The sequence below is a fragment of the Chionomys nivalis genome, chromosome 20 (assembly GCF_950005125.1).
Source record: "Chionomys nivalis chromosome 20, mChiNiv1.1, whole genome shotgun sequence".
NCBI classification, from domain to species: domain Eukaryota; kingdom Metazoa; phylum Chordata; class Mammalia; order Rodentia; family Cricetidae; genus Chionomys; species Chionomys nivalis.
In genome coordinates this window covers 59,192,760-59,215,678 of record NC_080105.1, presented here as the reverse complement: position 1 = coordinate 59,215,678, position 22,919 = coordinate 59,192,760, and the positions used below count along the sequence as shown (strand labels likewise).

General features: G+C 46.2%; 1 protein-coding gene across 1 annotated transcript in view; it reads right to left on the bottom strand.

Annotated features, from left to right (window-relative positions):
- Positions 1–11,120: 11,120 nt before the first annotated feature.
- Efnb2 (ephrin B2) overlaps positions 11,121–22,919 on the bottom strand; it is a 43,746-nt gene continuing 31,947 nt past the window's right edge. The window contains exons 3-5 of the mRNA XM_057752762.1: positions 16,823–16,915; positions 15,990–16,103; positions 11,121–14,640 (exon numbers count right to left, since the gene is read on the bottom strand). Coding sequence (XP_057608745.1) covers positions 14,252–14,640; positions 15,990–16,103; positions 16,823–16,915 — 596 coding nt within the window. The 3' untranslated portion in view covers positions 11,121–14,251. The remainder of the gene's footprint in view (positions 14,641–15,989; positions 16,104–16,822; positions 16,916–22,919) is intronic.

Sequence of the window (22,919 nt, the reverse complement as noted above, 5' to 3'; positions counted from 1 at the left end):
ATTCTTTGTGTGTTTTCACATCGCCATAGCTACTGTAACTATTGCTTTATTGTACAAACCAGGAAAAACCAGATCTTAGCTTGGGTGTGAGTCAGAGGCATTTAGTGTGAAGGGTATATTGGCACCAGGAATATAGAGCACTTGCCCTTTCTACCCTGGGAAAGAAAGTGAGAGTGGTTTCCTTGTCGTTTAGAGCTATCAGAAGACTCTACGTGGAAATCACCATGTTATCGTTAATGTCAGCACACCCACTAGAGACAGCAGCTGTGAGAATCTACCGACAGCAGCTGGTGGCCAGGAGTAAGGTCCTTCATGAAGCCTGACCTCGGAGTGAGCTGCAGGAAGTGCGAACTCTGGTCAGAGGTCCTCATGGAGTATTTATTGCCTTGCAGATGCATCTGTGCTGGCTGTTTATACGGACCATGCAAGAGTTCTTCAGGGCGGTCTTAATAGACCTAATTTCCTTCATGAAGAAAGAAAGCGACGTTCCAACAGCCAAAATGGCTTTCTTGAGAAATTATAGCTGGTAAGCAGCAGGCCAGAGCTTCTCCTTGAATCTTGACCCACGGAAAACCACCCTGGGGGACTGAGGAGATGGCTCTGTGGGCAATGTGACTGTTGTATAAGCATGAAGGCTCGAGTTTAGATGCCCAGGACCCGCATGGTGGCATGCACCTGTAATCCCAGTACTGCAGAGACTGAGACAGGTGGATTCCTGGAGTTTATTGGCAGTAGAGCCTAGCCAATCAGTGAGCTCCAGATTTAGTGAGAGCTCCTGACTCAAAAAAAGAAAGAGCAATGGAAGACACGTAACACAGGAAATCACTGTGGAGACCAAGGCCTCCACATACATAATACAAACACACCTAAAGACACACATGAACACACACACACGTATGCACCACAGCACATGCTAGCACACACACACACACCAATCATCTTGGGTATGTGTCATGAAAGCTGGCCCAGGATGGGGCTGCATTCTTTAAAGAAGCCCTCCCAATGTCAGACGCCCTGACTCGGAGAAGAGTCTCACTGCAGACTGTGTTATTCAGCGAGGAATGCCTGAGGCGGGTGGGGATTGCAGCCCCTCAGGAAGCTGCATGCTTCTGGATGCCTAACACAGAGGGAGACGGTGTGGGCTGGCCAGGGCTACTCTTCCTCACAACAGGACTTTCCCTTAATGTGTTTGCACAGCACGCTGTGGAAGCCTCCTGCAGCTCACACGGCCGAGAACCAGCCCTGTGAGCTCTCTCCCCACTGGTGGAAACTAGCAGGAAGGAAAGGAAGGGAATCTGAGAGTAAACAGACAACGCGCATGCGCATCTCTCCTCCCTTATCGCCAGCTGTTGATGATCTGTATTTGCCGAAATCATTAAAAGCTGTACCACTTTCTCAGTTCCTATAAGGAGAAAAAAAAAGAAAGGAAGAAAGAAATGAGAAAGTTCATTGTGTGAAAAAGAAGAAAAGAAAATTTGCTTCTGCTTTTTGTCCTCGGAAGTCTTGGACAAATTCAGTCCAACATCTGGATACAGAGCTCAAAAGTTACAGATGTTTTCCTGGCCAAAAGGCTTATTTCTGTACTGATTTTCTATGTACTGCAGGAGCAATGGAAAGAGAAAGAAAAATGGGGCATTGGACTCCTGTAAGCCACAAGTTTCCTAAGTCACCTTGGCAAGCCCTCCACCTATTAGACAGTTCCAATTTAGAGATGGAGGGCCTGAGATACCAACAAGGAAACTCAGGCGTACTCTGCACCAAAGCTTAACATGGTGTGGATACAAGGGGGTCAAGGTGGGAGGAGCTGAAGTTCCCAGCCACTTAGCTCCCTGGGAAAGCTGCTGAGGCGGGGAGGAAGGGGACTCGCTTCTTCTTTCAGCAGATTCTCCGCCGGTCTGCTGAAGTCTTCTTTACAGTTTGATCCCACCTCTCAAGCCATTTGAAGTCTGAATGGACTAGCCGGGTCCAGGAAGGCAGTGAAGAGGCATAGACTGGGTGTTTATGTAGATACTAGCCCAGTCAAATTGGGCAGGTGCATGCGGAGCCCTGTCCCAGGAGGGTAAAATCCATGCTCAGCCTCAGATCTGAACTATTTGGGAAGACAGTGAAGGAATACACAAACACGTGTGTCCTTAGCCCTGTTCCTCCTAGCTGCTAAGTGAAATTATGTTAGCTCTTAAATCCTTTAATTAAAGAGATTGAGCCTTATTAAAAAGGAAACTATATTCATGGGAAAAAATAATCTCCAAGCTGTTATGGGTGGTTTATATGCCAACAGCCTTCTATGCTTGCTGGGAAAGAAAGCGCTGTGTCATATCTAGACCTACTGAACCAGCACAGGGCTCTCTCTCTCTCTCTCCCTCTCTCTCTCATAGAACTGCTTTTACAAACAGTTATAATTCTCAAGCAGTGATTTTATTTTCCTAAAATTTAAATTTTCTAATAAAGAAAATTTATTGCCGGGCATGATAGCTTGCACCTATAATCCCAGCACTCAGGCTGAGGCAGGAGGGTGGCACAAGTTCAAGCCACCCTGGGCTACACAGGAAGTTCTAAGTCATCCTGGGCTTCAGCGTGACACAGGCCCTATGTCTAAAAACCAAATAACAAAATAGGTTCTTTAGATGAATGTTCCTTTTAGAAAAAATATCCCTACACATTGTATAGCATGATTCCTGCTTGCGTTGCATATCTGTCTGTCTTGTGGGTTTTCCAAGACTCGCTCTAAGACCCCACAGTGTGTAATTGATGGAGACACAGCCGATGGAGACACAGTAGAACCATATGACCACGTGTGTGCCTCTAAGCTGATGTCTCTAGCTGCTAACCTCTTTTTATTGGTCCAAGAGGACAGAATGCTTTGCCAACAACCTGAGTTCAAGATCCAGGATCCACATGGCGGATGGAGAGAAATGACTACTGTTAAGTTGTTCTTTGAGCTCTACCCTCATGCACGTGGGTACCCATTGTGTGTGTGTGTGTGTGTGTACATGCACACATGCACTCTATAAATAAATGCAATAAGGAAATAAAGGAGAGAGAGAGAGAGAGAGATAGAGAGAGAGAGAGCTTCAGACACAGCAAGCCACAAACAGCACCTCTTTTGCATTCTATTTGCTTCTTGTAGATTTGTAGGGGACATTGAGAGTTGACATGGTGAACGAGGTGCAGAAGGAAGGCATTGTAATAGAATGGGTGTTGAATAGTCAAACCTGGGAAGCCAAAGGGAGGAAATTGGAAGGTAGCCCAGCAGAGCCTCTGCAAAGCTCCAAAGGGCCACCCTGCACAAGGCCGTTCCACCGTAGGCATTGGCATGAGGCGTTGCTCACAGGGGTACCTCGGCAAGCATGTATGCGAGAGGAGGCTCCCCATCTCCTACTAGTTCCGCTTATTCGTTTTACTACTTTCAAGCTCAGTGTCTCCGGTTGCTTATGGTCCCCACAGTCACCCAGGGACCAGCTTGTCCAAGCCTCCATCTTGGATCTGCACCCTCCCGTGTGAGTGACAGCCTCACTCAGTACAACAAAAGGAACGTACAGAACCCATTTCTGCTCGCTCCTGCTTCCCTCCTCATCGTGGCTATGGCCCCTCCCCCAGCTTACTGTAAGCAGGGGAAAGTGGGAAATACCCTGGCCACCCAATCCCAGCACCCAATCCCGCGGTTTCCCACAGACCTAAGGTGTATCTGTGAGATATGGTGTGAGGCAAACTTAAAAGGCAGATCCTGCAAGGAGTTGCTGATTTCAACAAATGGTTCTGAAAATGCTGATGAGAAAGGAGATCTAAATATTGTATTTAGACATATTATACTTTTCTAATATATACTAGAAGCATAAACAAGGTGTGCCCTGTGATCTTTAGAGTGACCAGTTTGTAAAAAGCACATCCATTTATAGGCACGGGTGTGTGTGCACACACTTCTAAATGGATTGGTGAGGTAACTTACGATGGGGAATTTGAGAGATGTGTGCGAGGAAACACATTAGTTTTACAAATACAAATAGCATCAGACTTTCCCAGGGATGAGGCCCTAATGTAGCATTTGATATCAAATGGTCAGTCCTGAAATTCTATATATACAAGCAACATTAAGTAGACTCATTAAATATCATTAAACATTAAATAGTATCATTAGATTTTATTTTTATCATTTTAATTTATTTTTATCATTTTCCCCCTTTTCTTTATTCACTCCAATGCCTTCCATGGCCCCCATTTCATTCCCACTTAAATTCCTGCCCTCTTTTTTATTATTATTGACACACATACACACAGCCTGCTGAGTCTGTTTAACATTGCTTGTATATATAGAATTTCAAGACTGACCATTTGATAATGGATAACACATTAGGGGCACATCCCTGGGAAAGTCTGTTTGTCCCTCTCTCTGCAGCACGTGTGTATATAATTCCTTCTCTAGGGGTAGGGCCAAGTGAGATCCTCTTTCCGTGTTAACAAATCTGTTGATGTTGTTGTTCAGGTCTTGTTTAGGCAGCCATATTGATGAGGTATCATGGGCATGGCTTCCCAGTCATTTCTAGGAAACACGATCTCACAGCAGATTTTTACTGGAAAAAAAAACTTTTAACTACAAAGATGAATTTCATAAGTTGGTCATATTATGAAATTGGATGTCTGCCAGGTGTAAGTGACATTGTGCTCACGGGAAGATTCCCTCTTCTGAAATACTACGGTGAGGGAAGAGACAAAGTTTGCATGTAAAACATGTAATTGTGTACATGCACGCCCGTGTAAGTGTGTTAGAATACAGGCTAGGCACTCGTGCGAAAAACATTGCTGGCACAGTGAGTTGGGATCTAGATGTTTTTCAACTTTTGTTTTATTTGAAACTTCTCAAAGTAAAAGGCTACAGAAACAGAAGATAAACATCACAGAACAGGGACACAGAGAGAGCCTTCTGCTGTGTTGTGGGGGGACGTTCAAGAACAGCCATCATCTAAAGTCAGCCTGCAGACACCCACATCTGAAATCCAGAGACACCCTAACATACCCTGGTGACCGGACTGCTGGAGACGTCTTGGAGGAAGGTGTCGCTCTGCTCTTTCCTTTAAGGAGTTGGAAGATACAACTGATTCAAGTGTGGAGAATAATTGTCACCTCAGTCATAGATGGGACATTTCTTGTATCACACCCTCCGCGAGTCTCAAGCACCTTCAGGGAAAAGATGACAAGAGACAGAGATCAGGGAGGAGTGGTGTTAACCAGTGTCTTCTGGATATGACAGGACTGGAACTCAGGAGCTGGAAGCAGGTGTGGTTGCCCACACAAGACCCGTACAAGGTGAAGCCAAGTTAACCTCCTAGCAAGGAGGGGGAAGGGACTCAAGACACACCGTGTGCACTCTCAGAGAACTCATAAAAGGGCGTGCAAAGGATGGGAGGCCAGATTACGTGGGCCAGGCTTCTTCCACGGCTCCACCACCACCGTCATCCATCACAATATCCACGTTGCTGGTGGTGCCACTTAAACAATTCTACTGGTGTAATTCAAACATTTATTTTGTCAGAATCTATGCTCAGAGATAACATAAAACAAGCCTTGAGCCGGGCGGTGGTGGCGCACGCCTTTAATCCCAGCACTCGGGAGGTAGAGGCAGGCGGATCTCTGTGAGTTCGAGGCCAGCCTGGTCTACAAGAGCTAGTTCCAGGACAGGAACCAAAAGCTACGGAGAAACTCTGTCTCGGGAAAAAAAAAAAAAAAAAAACCAGTCGTGAAAAGCCACATGACTTATCCACTCTCTCTGGGTCCTTGAGGAGGTGAATGATTCAGGGTCAAAGCATGCTTCTGCCTGTTGCTCTCTCAGAAGACCCTCCAGGGAACAGTGGTCACTCCCATTTGATAAGATCAGGACTGGAGCATTTATGAGCCTGTGTGCTGGATTGTCCACAAACTCTTACTGTCTCCCACTCTTCCAGCAAGCCCTGCAGTGAGACTGGCCCTGGAGCACGGTGCAAGAGATGGCTGAAGCCGAGCATCAAGCCGCTGTGTCTTGCAGGGTCTGCACCTTTCTCTTTCGGGGTGGTGGTAAGGGTTCCTCTCCATCCAGGAGACATCTGTGCAAGTTCACACACTCTAACGAACAGCCCACCTCCCTGACTGTGTGGCCCCTGGAAAGCGGAGTGTCCTTGTCTCTTCCTCACACCCAGCCAGCAGTGTCTGAGGGAAGGTGTGATGAATGCAGCCATCATTTTATTGATTCTCTCTCTCTCTCTCTCTCTCTCTCTCTCTCTCTTTCTATTTTGGGAATTGGTAAGAAACTCTGGTCTTTTCAGCTCTCTTTACCAGTACAGGGTGGGGCTCAGTAGGAGGCACCTAGCAAAAGACTGGGGTGGTACTAAGATTGGGGGGGGGTCACTGGCACACAACATAACCCAGATCTATCTCTCTATCTCTATCTATCTATCTATCTATCTATCTATCTATCTATCTATCTATCTATCTAGCCATCTATCTACCTGTCTATCTATCCATCCATCCATACATCCATCTACCTGTCTATCTATCCATCTATCTATCTATGTATCTATCATCTATCTATCCATCTATGCATCTATCTATCTATCTATCTATCTATCTATCTATCTACCTGTCTATCTATCCATCCATCTACCTGTCTATCTATCCATCTATCTATGTATCTATCATCCTTTTATTCATTCATTTTTCTCCCTCCCTTCTTCCTTTCCTCCCTCTTCCCTTCTCTCCCTCTTTTCCTGTCTCTCCCTCCTCCCCTCCTCCCCCCACCCCTTGAGCTACTAACTCTTGGTAGTAGACACTCTCTGCAGTTCTTTCCTCAGAACCAAGCACACCAAGTGTAGCCAGGAAACAACCTTTCAAATACATCTCCATATTTAACGTGGGCCAGAAAACAAATGCAAACTCTCTTACTTGCCCTTTAAGGCCAGAGGCAGGCTTTGTTTTTTATTGATATGATTTATTAACTTATTTTTTTTAAAAAATCTTTTATCATTTCAGAGGCTCTTAACGCATACTCCTAAGATGTTTGAAAGAGCAGAACGGTTGGACTAAATTTAGCATCCTAACAGCCAGTTGGCATCTATGTAATGAAAGATTTAAACAGAAAGAAATTCAGCCCCAGACAGAGGAGGCAGAGAGGGATGACAAGAGACCTAACAGACAAATACATTTTTAAAAGGTGCTGACGGAAAAGAAACACGGTTAGCAGCCTTACCATTTCCTTTCTTACCAGCATCTGAGAGGCCTAATTGTTATTCATGGAGTTGCTGACTGAACACGGAATTGCCTAATAGGAGGATGCCTGTCTTTCATGTTGCAATAGCCAATATTTTGCACACTGCCTAGCATATAATAAGGGATAATGAATACATGTTGTAAAAGTGAGCAGATTGGTGTGTGTGTGTGTTTGTGTGTGTGTGTGTGTGTGTGTGAGAGAGAGAGAGAGAGAGAGAGAGAGAGAGAGAGAGAGAGAGAAAGATATCATGATATCAGAGACTTCTAGACTTGTAGGTAAGCCAAAGTTCACTTACACATGTAGGTTAATTTCTAGCATCTTAGGGCAGCCTAATTAGTACTCATTAACTAGTACTAATTAACTAGTACTCATTAACTAGTACTCAGGGGAGGATGGCCAAAGCCAGTGCTCTCTGCTAACCTGCAAAGGTCTCTCTTCCTGAGCTAGAATGCTGCTTTATTTGTTTTATCAACTACGCTTCAAATCAGAGACTCCACAGGGAGTCACAGTGTGGGTACAAGAGCGTGTAAGAGACTCCACGCAGACTGTCCAGGTGCCATGACAGGACAGACATCACAAGTACCTCAGAAACTTCCTTCCTCAGGGTCAAGTTAGGCTTCATCCAAGGACTACCTGTGCACACCAGAGAAATTTGGGTTATAGCCGGGCGGTGGTGGCGCACGCCTCTAATCCCAGCACTTGGGAGGCAGAGGCAGGCGGATCTCTGTGAGTTCGAGACCAGCCTGGTCTACAAGAGCTAGTTCCAGGACAGGCTCCAAAACCACAGAGAAACCCTGTCTCGAAAAACCAAAAAAAAAAAAAAAAAAAAAAAATTTGGGTTATGGTTGAAGACATCTCACGTCTTTTTAAAAACATGATGATTTGTGTGTGCGTGTGTGCGTGCGCATACGTGTGCGTGCGTACATGTGTGTATGCATGTGTGCGTGTGTGTGCATGTTTGTGTGTGTGTGGGTACACATAGCAATTTGCATATGTATGCAGATATCAGAAGATAACCCGTAGGAAGAAGTCAGTTCTCTCCTCCCTCCATGTGTGTTCTGGGGATCACACTTAGGTCCCCACTCCTGGCGAGCGCCTTTGCTCGCTGGGTCATCTCATCTCTCTCACACCTTGAATGAACACACAGTTAAGAGTCGAACACGGAAGAGACCAAGCATTGTACCTGGGGGCCCGGATAGAATGCAGACATCCAGAACTAGAAGCCCTCCCTTCCCTCAGTCCCCCTTTCTTCACTCCGTGTATCCTAGACTTACATATGAATTTTACTTTTTTTATTTCCTTTAATGGTGCCTTCATGACACCACCGTACAAAACCAGCATGACAAGAAGAGGCATTTGGTAGAGCTTAAAGATCCCAGTTGGTTTGAAGCAATTTTCTCTGAAGGCATCTATCTCCTCTACTATTCCTGGACTCAAAAAAGGTCTTATGCCTCTCACAAGAACAGCACACACATATTCAGGCCTCTTTACATCTCTTTATTAGAAATAAATGGTATTTAGTCAGACAATAATAGCTCTATCATCGGCTAGCTTTTCAGTGACATAGTTTTCTGTGGCAGACTGGTGACCCCGAGGTCTAACTCACAAAGGAGGTAAAGAGTATGTTTCCGATACCATCCAGGAGACAAAACACAGCGAATTAGGCTCATACCATCCATGAGAAGAAACAGCAAATTAGGGTCAAGTCTGTGGAGAAGGCAAGGGGAGGTGGGCCATGGGAGCTGGTGGAAGTGAGCCCACCACCAGGCTTCGAGGCCTGGCCATAAAGCACTATCCCCCAACAAGTGGGCCGAAGAATACGCTGCAGGCCGATGTGGCTCAGTGGTAGAGCATTTCCAAAGCTGGCCGCAGTTCTCAGGTGTCCTGTCTGTAGGGGAGGTTCTCTGGTGAGCCACCTGAAGACTGAACCCAAGCAAAGAGGAAGGCAGTTGCTGGTCTTTATGCATAGTCGAAGTGACCATTCTGAATTTTGCTATTTTATTATTGTTGTTGTTGTTGTTGATTTTCAATTGCTTACTCCTTGCTCAGCTGGCTCTGGAGTCTGACAGGGCTGGCTAAGCACTTCCTAACTGGGTAGCATTCTTTCAGAAAACTTTCCCTGTTCCACTGCAAACCTCTACCAGTGTATGAATGAGACACTCTCAGGTTGAGAGAAAGAAAAAAAAGAGAGAGAGAGGACAATGGTGAGAGCCACTCTGAAAGCAGCTGCAGGCTGGGAGGTGGCTGAAGGAGTTGGGATTTTCCTTAGCAAGCTAATATCTTTTAGACAAGAACACCGCCTTTCTCTCTGCAAGACGCTTCTGTTAGTGCAAGTCTTCTCCCCAATGGAAAACCACACTGGCACATCTTAGTTCTTTCTTCACTGACCCTCGCTAACTCAATGTGGAGAATGGTCCCTGAAGGAAAGGTGGGAAGCGACGATATCATGTCTGTGGGAAGTTTACTTGAGCACGCAAGCCAAAGTCCACAGAGTTGGAAAAGAGGCACCTTTCCTTGCTACCGTTTGCCCACCTGAAGTCAAACCACTCTTGTATGCAGGGCTGAAGGGCCAGTTTAGTGACTTGGCCCTGAGTGGTGTCACGAAACTTCTCAGTGAAACTCAGAAGCCAAAGGAAAAAACGCTGGAGATAAAACTCAAGAATCAACAAAGACTGTGCCTCGGAGGGCCTTCTGCGGGTCTGTAGCTGTGTAAAGCATTTGCTCACCAAACATTCCCTCCTGCCAGTGTGGGAGGTCTAGCCTGAAGCTCCACAGATCTCCACAGTGAGTTTCCATCCCTGTGTGTGTGTGTGTGTAGGGGGCTTGCACATTTTCACATCCACAACCCTGGACTTTTCCCACCTGCTGGGGCTGTGATCTTGAGCACAGCAGTCAGGTCTGGGAAATCCTGTCCTGTTCACTGGCCTCACACCCCCCTTACCTAAGCTGTATCACTCACTCCTTGGGCTAAGGATTAACCTAAGTGAGGTGGATAGAAACTGATTGCAGCAATAGCACTAACCCCATGGGCTAGACTCTCACTGCTTACAAAGGTTCCAGGCAGTGCAAGCATCGAGACCCCAAAGTCCACAATAAGCCTGGAAAATACTCCCAAACCTCAGGGTAGTTGAAGGAGCACATTAGAGATGTGTTTTATTTTTAAAAAATGCGCTTTATATGTACACTTATAAGTGTGGCTGTGTGCACGTGTCCTTGTTCCCTGACACCAGCTGTCCTCCTTGGACGACCATCCACCTTTATTTTATGAGATAGAGTCTCTCACTGGACCCGAGGCTCACTTATTCCATGAGACTATTGCATAGTCTTTCTCTGGGTTTGGGGGGTGGGGCGGGAGGGGCTACGGTCAACACACTCAGCTTTGATGTAGGGTGTGCTACGGTTCAGGCCACCAGATCTCATGTTTGCACGGCAGGTTGACTGAAGCATCTCCCCAGTCTTGAGTTTTTAATCTCATCACTGGTCTCTGGCTTACCTTAATGCAATTTTATAACACACTTTCCTCAAGGTATAACTTTATGAAGAACATTTGATATCTGCCTTTATCGTGGGGTCACCCTACCAAAGTGCTCAGCCGACACAGACATGTAATCCGTCTGCGATTAAGCAGCAGAATACATTATTTCCTACTCTCTTCGAGAGTTCACTGCCTGGCTGACCATTCCCACTGTGGACACAGGTGCAAGCGCAGACTTTTCCTGCGTGCGCTGTCAGGGCTTTAACCAAACTTTATTTGTAATACACACATGACTTGTCTTGATAAGTGGGCATAAAGGGGAGAAAATCAAAAGAAACTGATAAAGAAAGAAAATGAAAAGAAAAGAAAAATAATAAAAAGGAAAAGAAAATACTGTGAAGGCGCTTTTTCCATAGGAAAAAAGTATTTTATTTTTTTAAGAACAAATTCAGTTTGAAACAGACGTGGAATGTGACTGCTCGGATCTCATTTTCTGGGCTAACTGTCATGTGGAACTAAAAGCAGATTTGGAACCTATGACAGGCTATTAAAATAAAACAAAGAAAAAAATATTTATAACTCAAGCATAATACTGTGTTACTTACAAATTGGACAACGAAATTAAATAAATATTCATGGTACATAATTACGGCACAAATATGCAGCAATTTGGCAACCTTTTATACCATTTTTTTTCCTCATTACAGTGCAAAGGGGGAATGACACTGCCGTTAAACAAGCTGTAGCTAAATACATTGCAAAATTCAGATTTTATACAAAACATCTCGCTTAGACTTTATAAAAAACCAACATTGCTCTATGTACACAATCTGGGTAAGAAAAGCCATTTCTGTCTTGTTTTCATGTGTATTTTTATTAAAAAGGTGAGTAAGGCTACTGTAACACCCCGAATCCACAGACGGTAAGATCTGACCCACCTATTTACAGCATCTTCCCTTACACAGGATGGTGCAAGCTCCCAAGTCAGGTGACCGGGATGGGAATACAAGCAAGGCATTTACAGTAACTTTTCCAAAGCTGAACCAACTCCAAATAAGGGGACAGTTGGTAGATTGTCATCTTCTGCACCAGACACAAAACAGACGCACAGGGTAACTCTTCATCAATTCATCTGATTTTTCACAGTTTAGCATAGGACCAAAAAAATGTAGCCAACTGATGACACAGACATTTGATTTCATTAAAATCAGACGGCTTCCCATGTCTCCCCTCCTCGTCCCTCTCCCTCCCCGTTCCTACGACTTTTGATGGCTTACCAGAAAATCTTGCATGAATGCACAGGAGAGGCTGGGGTGACGGAAAGAATTACATATGTACTGTGGCTGATCGCCATGGCAACCCTCCACAGAAATATGATATAGATATATATAATATATACTGGAGATATATATTATACATATATGTACACACGTGTACCACACACCCACTCACACATACACATACATTGAACCAACATCATTTTCAGGTTTGGGAAGCAGGGAATGATTTCTGTGACAACTCATTGTTACAGGTACTCACTGGAGGTCTGAGAACCTTCAAATGCTGTCGTTACAATTTTTTTTTTCTCCTCCCAATTCAGAAAGCAAAATGTTACCATAGTAACAGGACTCTGTTAAAGATGTCTATTTTGCATAGCACATAAAAAAAAAGTAGGCTTCCTGCTTCCTGTTTATTCTTCTGGAAGGGCAGGGATAGGAACAGGAGAGGAGGGACCCACAGCTAAACTTTCAACTGTAACTCCCTCAGTGTGACCTGCTGGATTCCAGAGAACACTTCAGCCCATAGGGCAAGGGAAAACCCAACACAGACAGTGATGGCCAGCCCCCTTGTCTAACATAGGGCACAGTGCACCGATATCCTGGCGTTTGGGGGCTGGCATTCCTCGTCTACAGTTCCGTGAGATGTCTGCGGGACTTTGTTATTTTTGTCTTCTGCTCTTGTTACTGATAACTTTTTGGGGTGACACAGCTTCTCTCAGAAGTAGCTATCCAATCGTTAACTCTGTAAAGCACTAAGGGCTGGGATCGCTTTAATCGCCACGGCTAATGAAATCCCACATCTCCTGGTGTGTATTGAGTGTAATCTTAAAATATATATTAGTAAAAAATCTTTCATTTTATATCCCTTGTGTTCTATACACCTAATATAAATATGTCCTATCTCCCTCCTTCCCCTCGACATCATAACTTACTTCCATCTTAAGAACTCTTAGACATGGGCCATGTGTGCTTTGCTTTGACAACGGAGCCCGGGTACAGCCTCACAGCCCGGACAGCACGGCCGGCCATAAACCAAAAACCAAAGTGTAAGGCTCAATCGGGGAGGGGGAGGGGCACTTATGGGGACTGGGGAGGGGGGATCTGACCTACCTTTCCTAATGAGAATTCCCCAATAACCTCAGTGGTGATGGACTTACAGCCTGTTTGACCTTTGGCTTTTCAACTTGTAGGTCAGATTTGGCTCTCTGCTAATCTCCTAAATGCTTTCCCTGTGTTTAATAAAATGGGGTAATATAGCAGCTGAGTCTGCTTAGACCATCTCCCAAAGCAGACGGACTCTCCTGCAGCTCCAGGGCTGCGCTTTATTTTATTTTTTTATTGCCAGTACCTCAACAGTCCTGCCCCAGGACTTCGCCAGAGGCCTGTCCTCTCCCTCTGTGCTCTGGCTGGTCCTATCACAACAAATGACCCCTCCGTTCCACAGCGGGAGAGGAATTTTTTGATTCCCTGCTGCCTAGCCGTGTGACGGTGAGTTGGGCACCACTTACCACAGTCTGTGGTCTCCCACCTGCCTCTTTCGGTAAAACCAAAGCACCATCTATCGTTTCCTTCTGGCTTCCCGACACTATGCTCCAGGGGCAGCAGCCTTGACCTGCAGTGGCTGGAAGCCAGTGGAAGCCGGCACCCTTCCCAGTCTCCACACCTCCCAGGCTTCCCGGCTGACCGAGACTCCAGAAAAGCAGGACTCTGTACCTAATACCCATCTAATTTGATCTTGGTGTAAAGTGTGGAGCCGGGACTCTGCGGTGAGGGTCCCTTAATGATGCAGAATGTGGTGAGGGGTCTGGGGAGGTGTCGGAGCCCTGGCAACAGAAGGAGTGAGTAAGGACTAAACGCTAGAGATCTTTTTGAAAACCTTACTGAGCCCGAGGTCCGAGTGACAAGTCCAGCGTGCACAGCAGGAAACATGGAGGCAGGGGCCGGCCTGGTGCACGGCCTTCTAAGATGCTGCTGCGCCTTCCATAGCCTACCGTGTCCTCCCCGGGCTCTGCAGATGCCTGAGAGGCTGGGTGCATGGCTTGGAGGTCCGCGAGGGAACGCGGCAGTCCAAGTGGGAATCTCCTAGCAGTCTTCCAGCTTCCGGGGAGGGTCTGTGGTTCCCCAAGGCCGAAAAGCTACAGACTACAAAACTGTCCAGCTCCAGGCTCTTCCAGGAGGCACCCCGCCCCCACAGCCAGGCTCAGGAAGTCCCTGCGCCCACAACAAGGCGCGAGTTCCCTTGGGAGGCGCAGGTCCCAGGCCTCAGACCTTGTAGTAAATGTTGGCAGGACTCTGTGGGGGCATCTCCTGCACGATGTACACTGGGTGCCCATAGTCCCCGCTGACCTTCTCGTAATGTGGGCAGAAGACGCTGTCTGCAGTCCTTAGCGGTATGATAACGTCACTGGGTTCCGAGCCGTTATTGTTGCCACCTCGCTTGGGTGTGGCCAGTGTGCTGAGTGACAGCGTGGTCGTGTGCTGTGGAGAGTGTTTGCGGTGCCTCCTGCGGTACTTGAGCAGCAGTACTACCAAGGTAATGATGATGACGATGAAGATGATGCACCCTGATGCGATCCCTGCGAATAAGGCCACTTCGGAACCCAGGAGATTGTTCCCGGAATGCCCCGCGCTGTTGCCGTCAGTGCTGGAACCTGCACAAGAGGAAGAAGAGCCTGTTACTGTGGTCCTGGGACTGCGCTGTGGCTTGCAGGACCCTCGAAATGCAACCATTAAACATGGCCAACGGTCAACTCACAGGGAGAACCGACAGAGATCAACAGATGAGGTGAAGGAGCTCAAAAGGTCCAACATTCACTCACACACTATCCCAGTGGCTTCCTTGTCTGTGTCTCCTGCAGCAGAGCAGCAGGACAGCCAGCCCCGGGCTTCTATAGTCTCGGCACTTCATGGTGCACCAGACCCAGCAGAAAGAAAGGTGCCTGCTGCCACCACGTCAGAGCACGGTGCATCCTTGCCCCTGCCTGGTCTTCCCTCACTCTAGAAGCCGTGTGTCATGTGCATCTTAAAACGCCTGCCTTCCACCGACAGCCCTGCCTTCCGCCGACAGCCCTGCCTACTAGCAGATACGTGCCAGAAAGGAAGGAGTGATGGGGCCTGGGAAGGGGTTCAATTCGAAACTCGGTTGTATTATTTGATTTACACTTAAAATATATTTGGAAGGCAGCAGACGCTCTGGCACCGAACAGGCTGCTAACCCAAATGTTAGCACTAAAGAATTGCCTGGCACCGTTATCCTATCCATTTATCAATTTGTCACAAGGATTTGACACATCTTGTCATTGAAAGTTAGAAGGAAAAAAAAAACAACAAAACTTCCTTGAGTCTTGGAAAGAGGCATAATATTATGGTTGATCCGAATTCTTGCCACCTCTGAAACCAGCACAAAGATCCTTACTACAAAGGGGCTGATGTGTGTGCCACATTTTGTGAAATAGCACAGCACAATGAGCCACGACTGTTGAGAAAATGAGCCCATTTTAGAGGGCATGCTTCGGTCAGTGGGCCCGGTGATATTTTATTTTACACAGAGAATGTGAAAAGCATTAAGGACAGCCACCTGGAAAGTATGCCATTAGGCACCGTTTTCTAAGATTCAGAGAAGGATCGGCGAGGCTCTTTGTGGATTAGATGTAATTAGACAGGGATTAGGGCACGAATTATATATACATTAGCATCAGTTTTGGGATGGCGTCGATGCTGAGTAGGATACGGCCTCAGCCAATGAGGACCCGTCTGGCAGCACATCACTGGTGACTGGCACATCTGGTGAGCACTGTCACTGCGACAGTAAGACTTTGATGGGAATGAGTTAGTTGGTTTTAGTGGCAGAGTTAATGCTGACTCGGTCTGAGTGAAGTTCCTAGGCATCTGTGCCCACTAGTGAATCCCACTGGCTTGGGAGGATGGCGAGGCTTCTCTGCCTCTTGGGGTTCTACACAAACACAGCCCATAGATACACATCCACACCACCCTGCTGTACCTGGGTTTGGTTTCACAAAGGGACTTGTGGTTGAACTTCTCCCGTTGGTACCAGCTTCTAGCTCTGGACGTCTTGTTGGATCGTTTCTCCTGGTTGATCCAGCAGAGCTTGCATCTACATGAAGAGCAAGGGATTAATCATGGCACCGACATCTGACAATAGCAAGCTTCAGGAGCTGCACAGATATCTCAAGAGGCACGAATAGCAATGAACATAAGACTCTTTATGCAAAGCACTGTGAAATACAAGAATATAACCTTCCTTTTTAATCAGAACGGTTATCCTAGCTATTTCGGAGGTTTAGATTAGGAGGCCATCTGTGGAAACTATAGGGATTCTTGCATTTGGCAGTCGAAGTACTGCAGATGACATTTCAATTTAACTGAGCAAGTTGATTGACTACCATACCGGTCTCTAATTAGAAGAATAATTCTTTCTTCTTGCACAATAGCTTATTCTACATAAAAACGCAGCTCTTGGGCTGTCCAGATTTGAAAATAAAACAAAGCTGCAGAGCCTGGGTTTACATACTGGACACTTTGATTTCCCAATCAAAGAGGCGTTCTGCATTGGGAAAGAGAAATACGCATATCTGTGGCAACATCTGTCTCGCTGACCTGAACTTTTGGAGAGATCTCCAGTAAGAAAAACTGAGCATATCGCCTTGGGGGAGGTGGGGGGACTTTGCCAGTGGCTCAAAGTGCAGAGAAGGGGCTGCCTTCAAAACTAAGAAGAGGGGCGACGGTGGCGCTCACCGTCACCCCGGGTGCCACGCTAGCTGGGGGCTACACCTGGTCACAGTGGCTTTCACAAAGCAGCAGATGATCTTTTACCTTGTCCAACCTTCATGAGGATCTTCATGGCTCTTGTCTGGCACACCCCTCCCTCCTGGTTATCCAGGCCCTCCAAAGACCCATTTGATGTAGCTGATTAAAAATAAAATGGACAAAACAAAAAAATAAAGAAAAAATCAGGAAATCAATAGGCCAAGATTACATGAACATGAAATGTCTGAAAACAACTTGAAAAATAAGAATTCACTCTTTGTCACAAGTTTTCTGAATGTATGGGATGCTGAAAGCCGAAAAGAAACAGAAAAATAAACAAAGAGAAATGGATCCTAGAAACATGGCCACTACATGTAAGCTGCCTGCTCCCAAATGCGCTTAAACATGCCCTCCCGTACACGTATGATCTAGTATTACTCTACAGGTAAAAAGGACAGTGCCGTCCAAAATACCCACGGACTCCTAGGGGGCCAAACCAGAAAGTGCTGAAGAGTGAACACAGTCCTTTCAAAACTGGGTAATCAGCTCCCAACACCTGCTTCCTCCACTCCAGACTTCCTGCTTCAAGAACAATTAGCTTGATGCTCCCCTTGTCAAGCATCCAAGTTCTGTAAACACTAGCAGGGGAGCCTTCTGACACCCCTTGTTCCCTTCTCCAGCCAGAAATGTGCTGAAGCAGCATACAGAACTCGAGTCTTCAGAGCCCCCCTTCACATCACCATGGAAGCCCCTGCAAGCCTGTGTTTTTATCAACCCCCCCCCCCCCGCCCCATCAGCTGCTCCAGCCAAGTTTCCTGCAGGCGAAAACTCCAGCAGGACAGATTTCAGCACAACGCTTTCCCTTTCTGAGCCTTGGGACAACTTTGTTACAACACAGGTGGGGGCAACCACCTTGCGCCACACTGCCAACTGGATTCCCTTTCCATAACAGTCCTTCTACCAATGTCTTCCTGCTTTCCGAGGCTGCTACGTTGTGTCTACACACCCTGCTGTTTGTCTTTAGGCCAGTGATTTCTCTAAATGGCTTCGTAACTCAAGCTGCAAAGAGATGGGCTGTCAGGCTCCGTAATGAGGAGCAGGCTTTCAATTATAGTTCAAGACTGAGCGGGAGGAGAGGCTGGAATGTGCTGGACACTGCTTCCCCTTGAGTTCAAGGGGCAAGGAACAGAAGTGTTTCATATACATCCATGCCTGGAACTTCAATCACCTTCCACTTGGACTATCAAACTCCTGTCCACCAGCGCTACACTCGGAAGAAAATGCAAAAGGGGCAGGTGCTCTGGTGACTTCTTTCAACCTGGTCGTTTTGTTTTCCAAGCATGCCATCCCCAAACAGCTCCAAACGCTTTCAGAGTGGGTAGAAGTTTCTAACTGAGGAACAAGACAGGAATTTGCTTCTGCGTGCTGGGTTACCAACTTCCTATCTCACTGTTCTCCTAAAAACAAAGGCGCCTCTTGTGTGTATAAATATCTCGCCCCTTATCTGAGAGTGTCTCATAGCTGTATCTCTTTCCTTGGCTGTTGCAGATGCTTTCAGTTTTCCTGGGAAAACAGGTAAGAGTTGCCATAATAATTTTGTTGGGGTGTCGCAGTAGGTTAAACAGTATCTACTCGCAGACTGGAGAAAATGCTCGTCAGATAACTCAGAAGAACTGTCTAGAGAGACTGTGTTTCTGAGAATCTAAAAAAGGTCCTCTGCTGCTATTGTTACCATTTTCCCATCTTCCTTCCCCTTCTGCAATAAAAGTGGCTCAGTCTCAGAGCCTGTCTCCTAAGGCTTCTCACAGCATGGAGTCCTCTGAGAACTATTTCTGGAGGGTCCAGGGCATTGCTGAATCTTCAGTTATTGCTTAGAGTTTTCTCCCGTCATTTCTCAGGAATCAGGATATGTCCCCACATAGAAAAAAGTAGAAAGGTGACCTGTTTCAAGGAACCACTGGTCAAATGTCTAGCTTCCTGAACTCAAGGAGAATACTAAGTTTAGACTCAGGAACTCATAAAGCACTTTGTGCTGAAGAGCATCCTATTAAAAGCTAGTAAACAACTTTTCTTTTCTTGCTAAAAGTTTGAACCCTCCCCTGACAAAGGACAGTGATAACTGAAAGCTGAGCAAGAGGTAGAGAAGACTACAGATCTCTTTGGTGTAATCTCTGAGGGAAAAATCAGATTCACACTAAAAAGAATACAAAAGGAAGGCAGGTTAGGAAGCACCACTACCTGCAAGCCCCAGTATCTGCAGGGCCCTGCTGAATTCCACCACGCAGCAGGCACGGGAGGGGAACACACACACACATACATACACATATACTATATATATATAAAATGCTATATATATATTAATTTGTAGGCCAGTGCTGCTCTGCTTCTAAGCCAGAATGTTTGTGTTGAGCTCCCCAGGTTTGAACCAGAGGATGTTTAAACCACCCTCCAGATGTAAAGATCGCTAAAGGAATTCAAATTAAATTTCAGTCTGTGTTTTAGCACCCAGAGACCATAGACATGTGGGAGGGAGCCAGGGCTGCATAAAATAGAAACCACTTCACAGCTTTAAAATCTGAAATGTCCCCCTCTTGACTGACCAAAGAAAGAAAGGAAGGAAAGAAGGAGGAGGGAGGGAGGAAAGAGAGAGAGAGGAGAGAAAGGAGAGAGAGGAAAGAGACAGAGAGAGGAGGCAGAGAGAGGGAGGGAGGAGGAGGGAGAGAAAGGAAGGAGACGGAGGGAGGGAGGGGGAGAGAGAGGAAGGAAGGAAGAGATGAAAGAAAGAAAGAAAGAAAGAAAGAAAGAAAGAAAGAAAGAAAGAAAGAAAGAAAGAAAGAGGGAAGGAGGGAAGGAGGGAAGGAGGAAGGAGGAGTACTGTATTACTATATCAGTTTGGTGGGAAGAGTAGAAAAGCCTGAGGCAAGCACAGTATTCTGGACAACGACAGTTTTTCAAAAGTCAGTGGAAGAACCTGGGAAGAACTTATTTCTACCCATTGTTTGTTAGAAATGGCAAATTGTATGATACTGTTGCAAGGGTCACTGTGAAAGCTGATAGCCAAAAGGAAGGGGGGATTAGGAAACTCGTAGGGTACTTGTGACACCCATGTCTTTGAACATGTCAGATCTCTTCCCAGACAGAGACAACTGAGGTGGTCAGATCTGTGCTACATGTGGGGGGCACCATCCAGGGCCTGGGGCTGGGGTCCCTGACACATTGGGTTGGGCGATTTGGGGGAGAGAAAGCATGCTGCTTCCTGATTCTCTGAGAGGGGAGCAAGCAGTTTCATGCACGGTGGGTGGCATGTGACTGTCTGCCCCCACCGCAGCCTGTATCCCCGTAAACTGCAAGCCAAGAGCAAGCCTTCCTCCTCTGAGTGGCAACAGAACTGGATACGGCTAGGAACGAGGTGTCATGGAAAAACACATTTTCAGATGTCTGCGCCAATAGAAACTTCAGAAGGTTATAGTCTTTAGGAGTATAACACGATAGAGAGAAGCCTTATGAGATACAAGCCTTAGATCTGATGTAAATTCGATTTTCTACATGTCTTCAACAGGTAGAGTAGTCTTACTCCAGAGGACCTGCCCCGGCTGGAAGAATGGCCCCATGTTCTGTCCTGATTGCCTTTCCTTCCTGGCCACGAACTACTGAAATGCACCAAAGGTTAGTATTCCGATATTCCTCCATCAACCTGGGACCTAGAAGCTTCAGAAAGCTCAGCACTAATTTTGAAACATAACAAGAAAATTGCTAATACGTAGGAATAAAGACTATTTCCATTTCATTAGGTAGTTTTGCAACTGTATCATTCATGTGAACGCCCCAGGGAATTTTTAACTTAAAGAATAAAAATAAACGTTACCCCACTATGCTTAGCTTTCCTCTGTGTCAACCCCACCAGCATGACCTAATGTGGCCACGATCATTGTATTACCCAATGGGTAAGACTGCATTCAGCCACAGAGAGACAGGAAATATAACATGACTATACCTAGGCTTCTATGTAGTGCCCAGATATTTCTCTCCCTTGGCCTAATTGCGGGTGAAATATACTTTATAAAATTAAAAATTACTTGAAGTTTCTCTATTCATTTGGGAGGTAGGCTTAATAAAGACATTTTACACATGCCATTTTACTACTGGGTTTTAAAAGCTTTTGCACCTTGGGTCTAACTCAGAGGGTACGGACAACACCACTACACTGCCCTGTCTTCTCCACAGTCACCGCTCAACAGAAAAGCACCCTGACTGGATGTGGCATCCATGTCTGCAATCCTAGCGCTGGAAAGACTAAGACGTGAGGGCCGAGGGTTTGAGGTCAGTGGGGGCAATGCAGGCAGACTCTCTCTTAAAACAAAAGCAAAGCAAACATTCAGAGTTTGAGATGCCCGTGTTTCCGACTATCTGCAGCTCCTACTGGGCTGTGATCCTGGCTAGATGAACACAAACAGATCTACAGAGGTGGGGTCTGGGAAAATAGACGACATAGACAGAATAGTCCTGATAGAGACAGGAACACCACATGCTCTGCTCCCTCCCAGAAGGCCAAGCTGCGGCTGCAGCTGGATGGAGCACAGTGCGTAAGAGTGGGCTCATCAGATGGAGGCCTTGTTCCCACAGAGGCTGGCAAGGGAGGAGCCAAACATTCTGCAGCTCAGTACCATCCCGCAAAGGCCACAGCTTGAGGTCCTATGGCAGGATGGTGTCCGAATGCCTAGTCACACCACGGAGGATGGGTCAAACTATTTTAAGTGGCTTACGAGAGCCATGACATCTGAAAGTAAATATAATAATTAATGAGAGTGAGTTCACGATAAGTGTATGGGGTCAGGAAAACCACAAACGCTCTCGCCTTACACAGGGCTGACCTTGATGGCACACCTTTGATCAGCAAACAGCCAGCATTCTCTGAGAATTCCCTGCCACCACCAAATCTATCCACGCTGTGCTTGCCCAGCCTGCATCTCACACTGGCCAAGCCAACCCTGCTCTCTTGGATGAGATTTCCTATACACCCTTCCACCAAGCTCAGCATAGGCATCTGAGGAACCAGCAGCAGCCTAACTAGCAAACTTAAGAAGCATTGTCTAGAGAGACACGACGTTAAAGTCACCCCAATACCGAGAACCAGGCTGCTGTGTCCTCCTACGGGCGCTGCACCTCTGATCATCAACAAAATAAAAAGTGATGTATGCCAGTTGTGACATAAGGATACTGATCAAGGTAAAGTTATTTAATGTCAACATCCAAGCTGGGGAGCTAAAATCTTTCTGTTTAGCTTGGTATCAGTTTATATTCCAAAAACACAATAGAAATTCAGAGAACAGACCACAGAGATAGATTTAATCTCTAAAGCAAGGTCCTTCTTGAAGACAACTGACTCAGAAGGAGCCAAGTCCTCAACACAGAAACAATAACGCCCAGGAAAAGCCAGAACTCAATGCCTGTCTTTAAAAAGGACAACAAGAAAATGTCTGAAACAAACCTCAGTATCAGTTCAAAGCACAGGGAAGACCGTGGCTTCTCGGAGACAGGGTGGAATGCATCTCCCTACCTACCCCCACACACCCACACACCTACACCATCTCATTCCATAAGGCAGAGCTTGCCTGGTCACTGAGCAAAAACACCATGGTACTAACTGGCTCACGAAGAGACAAAGGATTTTCAAAGAGAAACATTCATTCAACAAAACATAAAACAAACACATAACAAGAAAACAACCCAGTGTGGCTCCCGGCTGGGCTGCCACTCACATTTTATCAACTTTCTTTGAAAGTGGAGGACTGTCCACTCTTGAACATCATAAGCCAGCAGGGATAGAGGGTACATGCATTTCTCATCCAAGGGAGCACAGGCCCTGCTCACAGGAACAATCCCTCCTGTTAAAACCGTGTCGCTGTTTAACTGTTTTTTCAAAATCTCCAAGCAGCCAATCATGCATAGAGAATAAGTGCCCCTGGAGCATCCACATAGCACAACCAATCAGCTTCTGCACTGGGCAGAGTGGCTTGGAAAAAGCCCATCTTAAAAAAAAAACACAAAAAAATCACAATTGAGGACCTTTTCTCTTCTCCAGCTTTGAAGAATCACTGAAGTCACGGATGAAGAACAAAGATGCGGTTTTGTGTGTGTGTGTTTTGGAGAGATGTCTTAACTT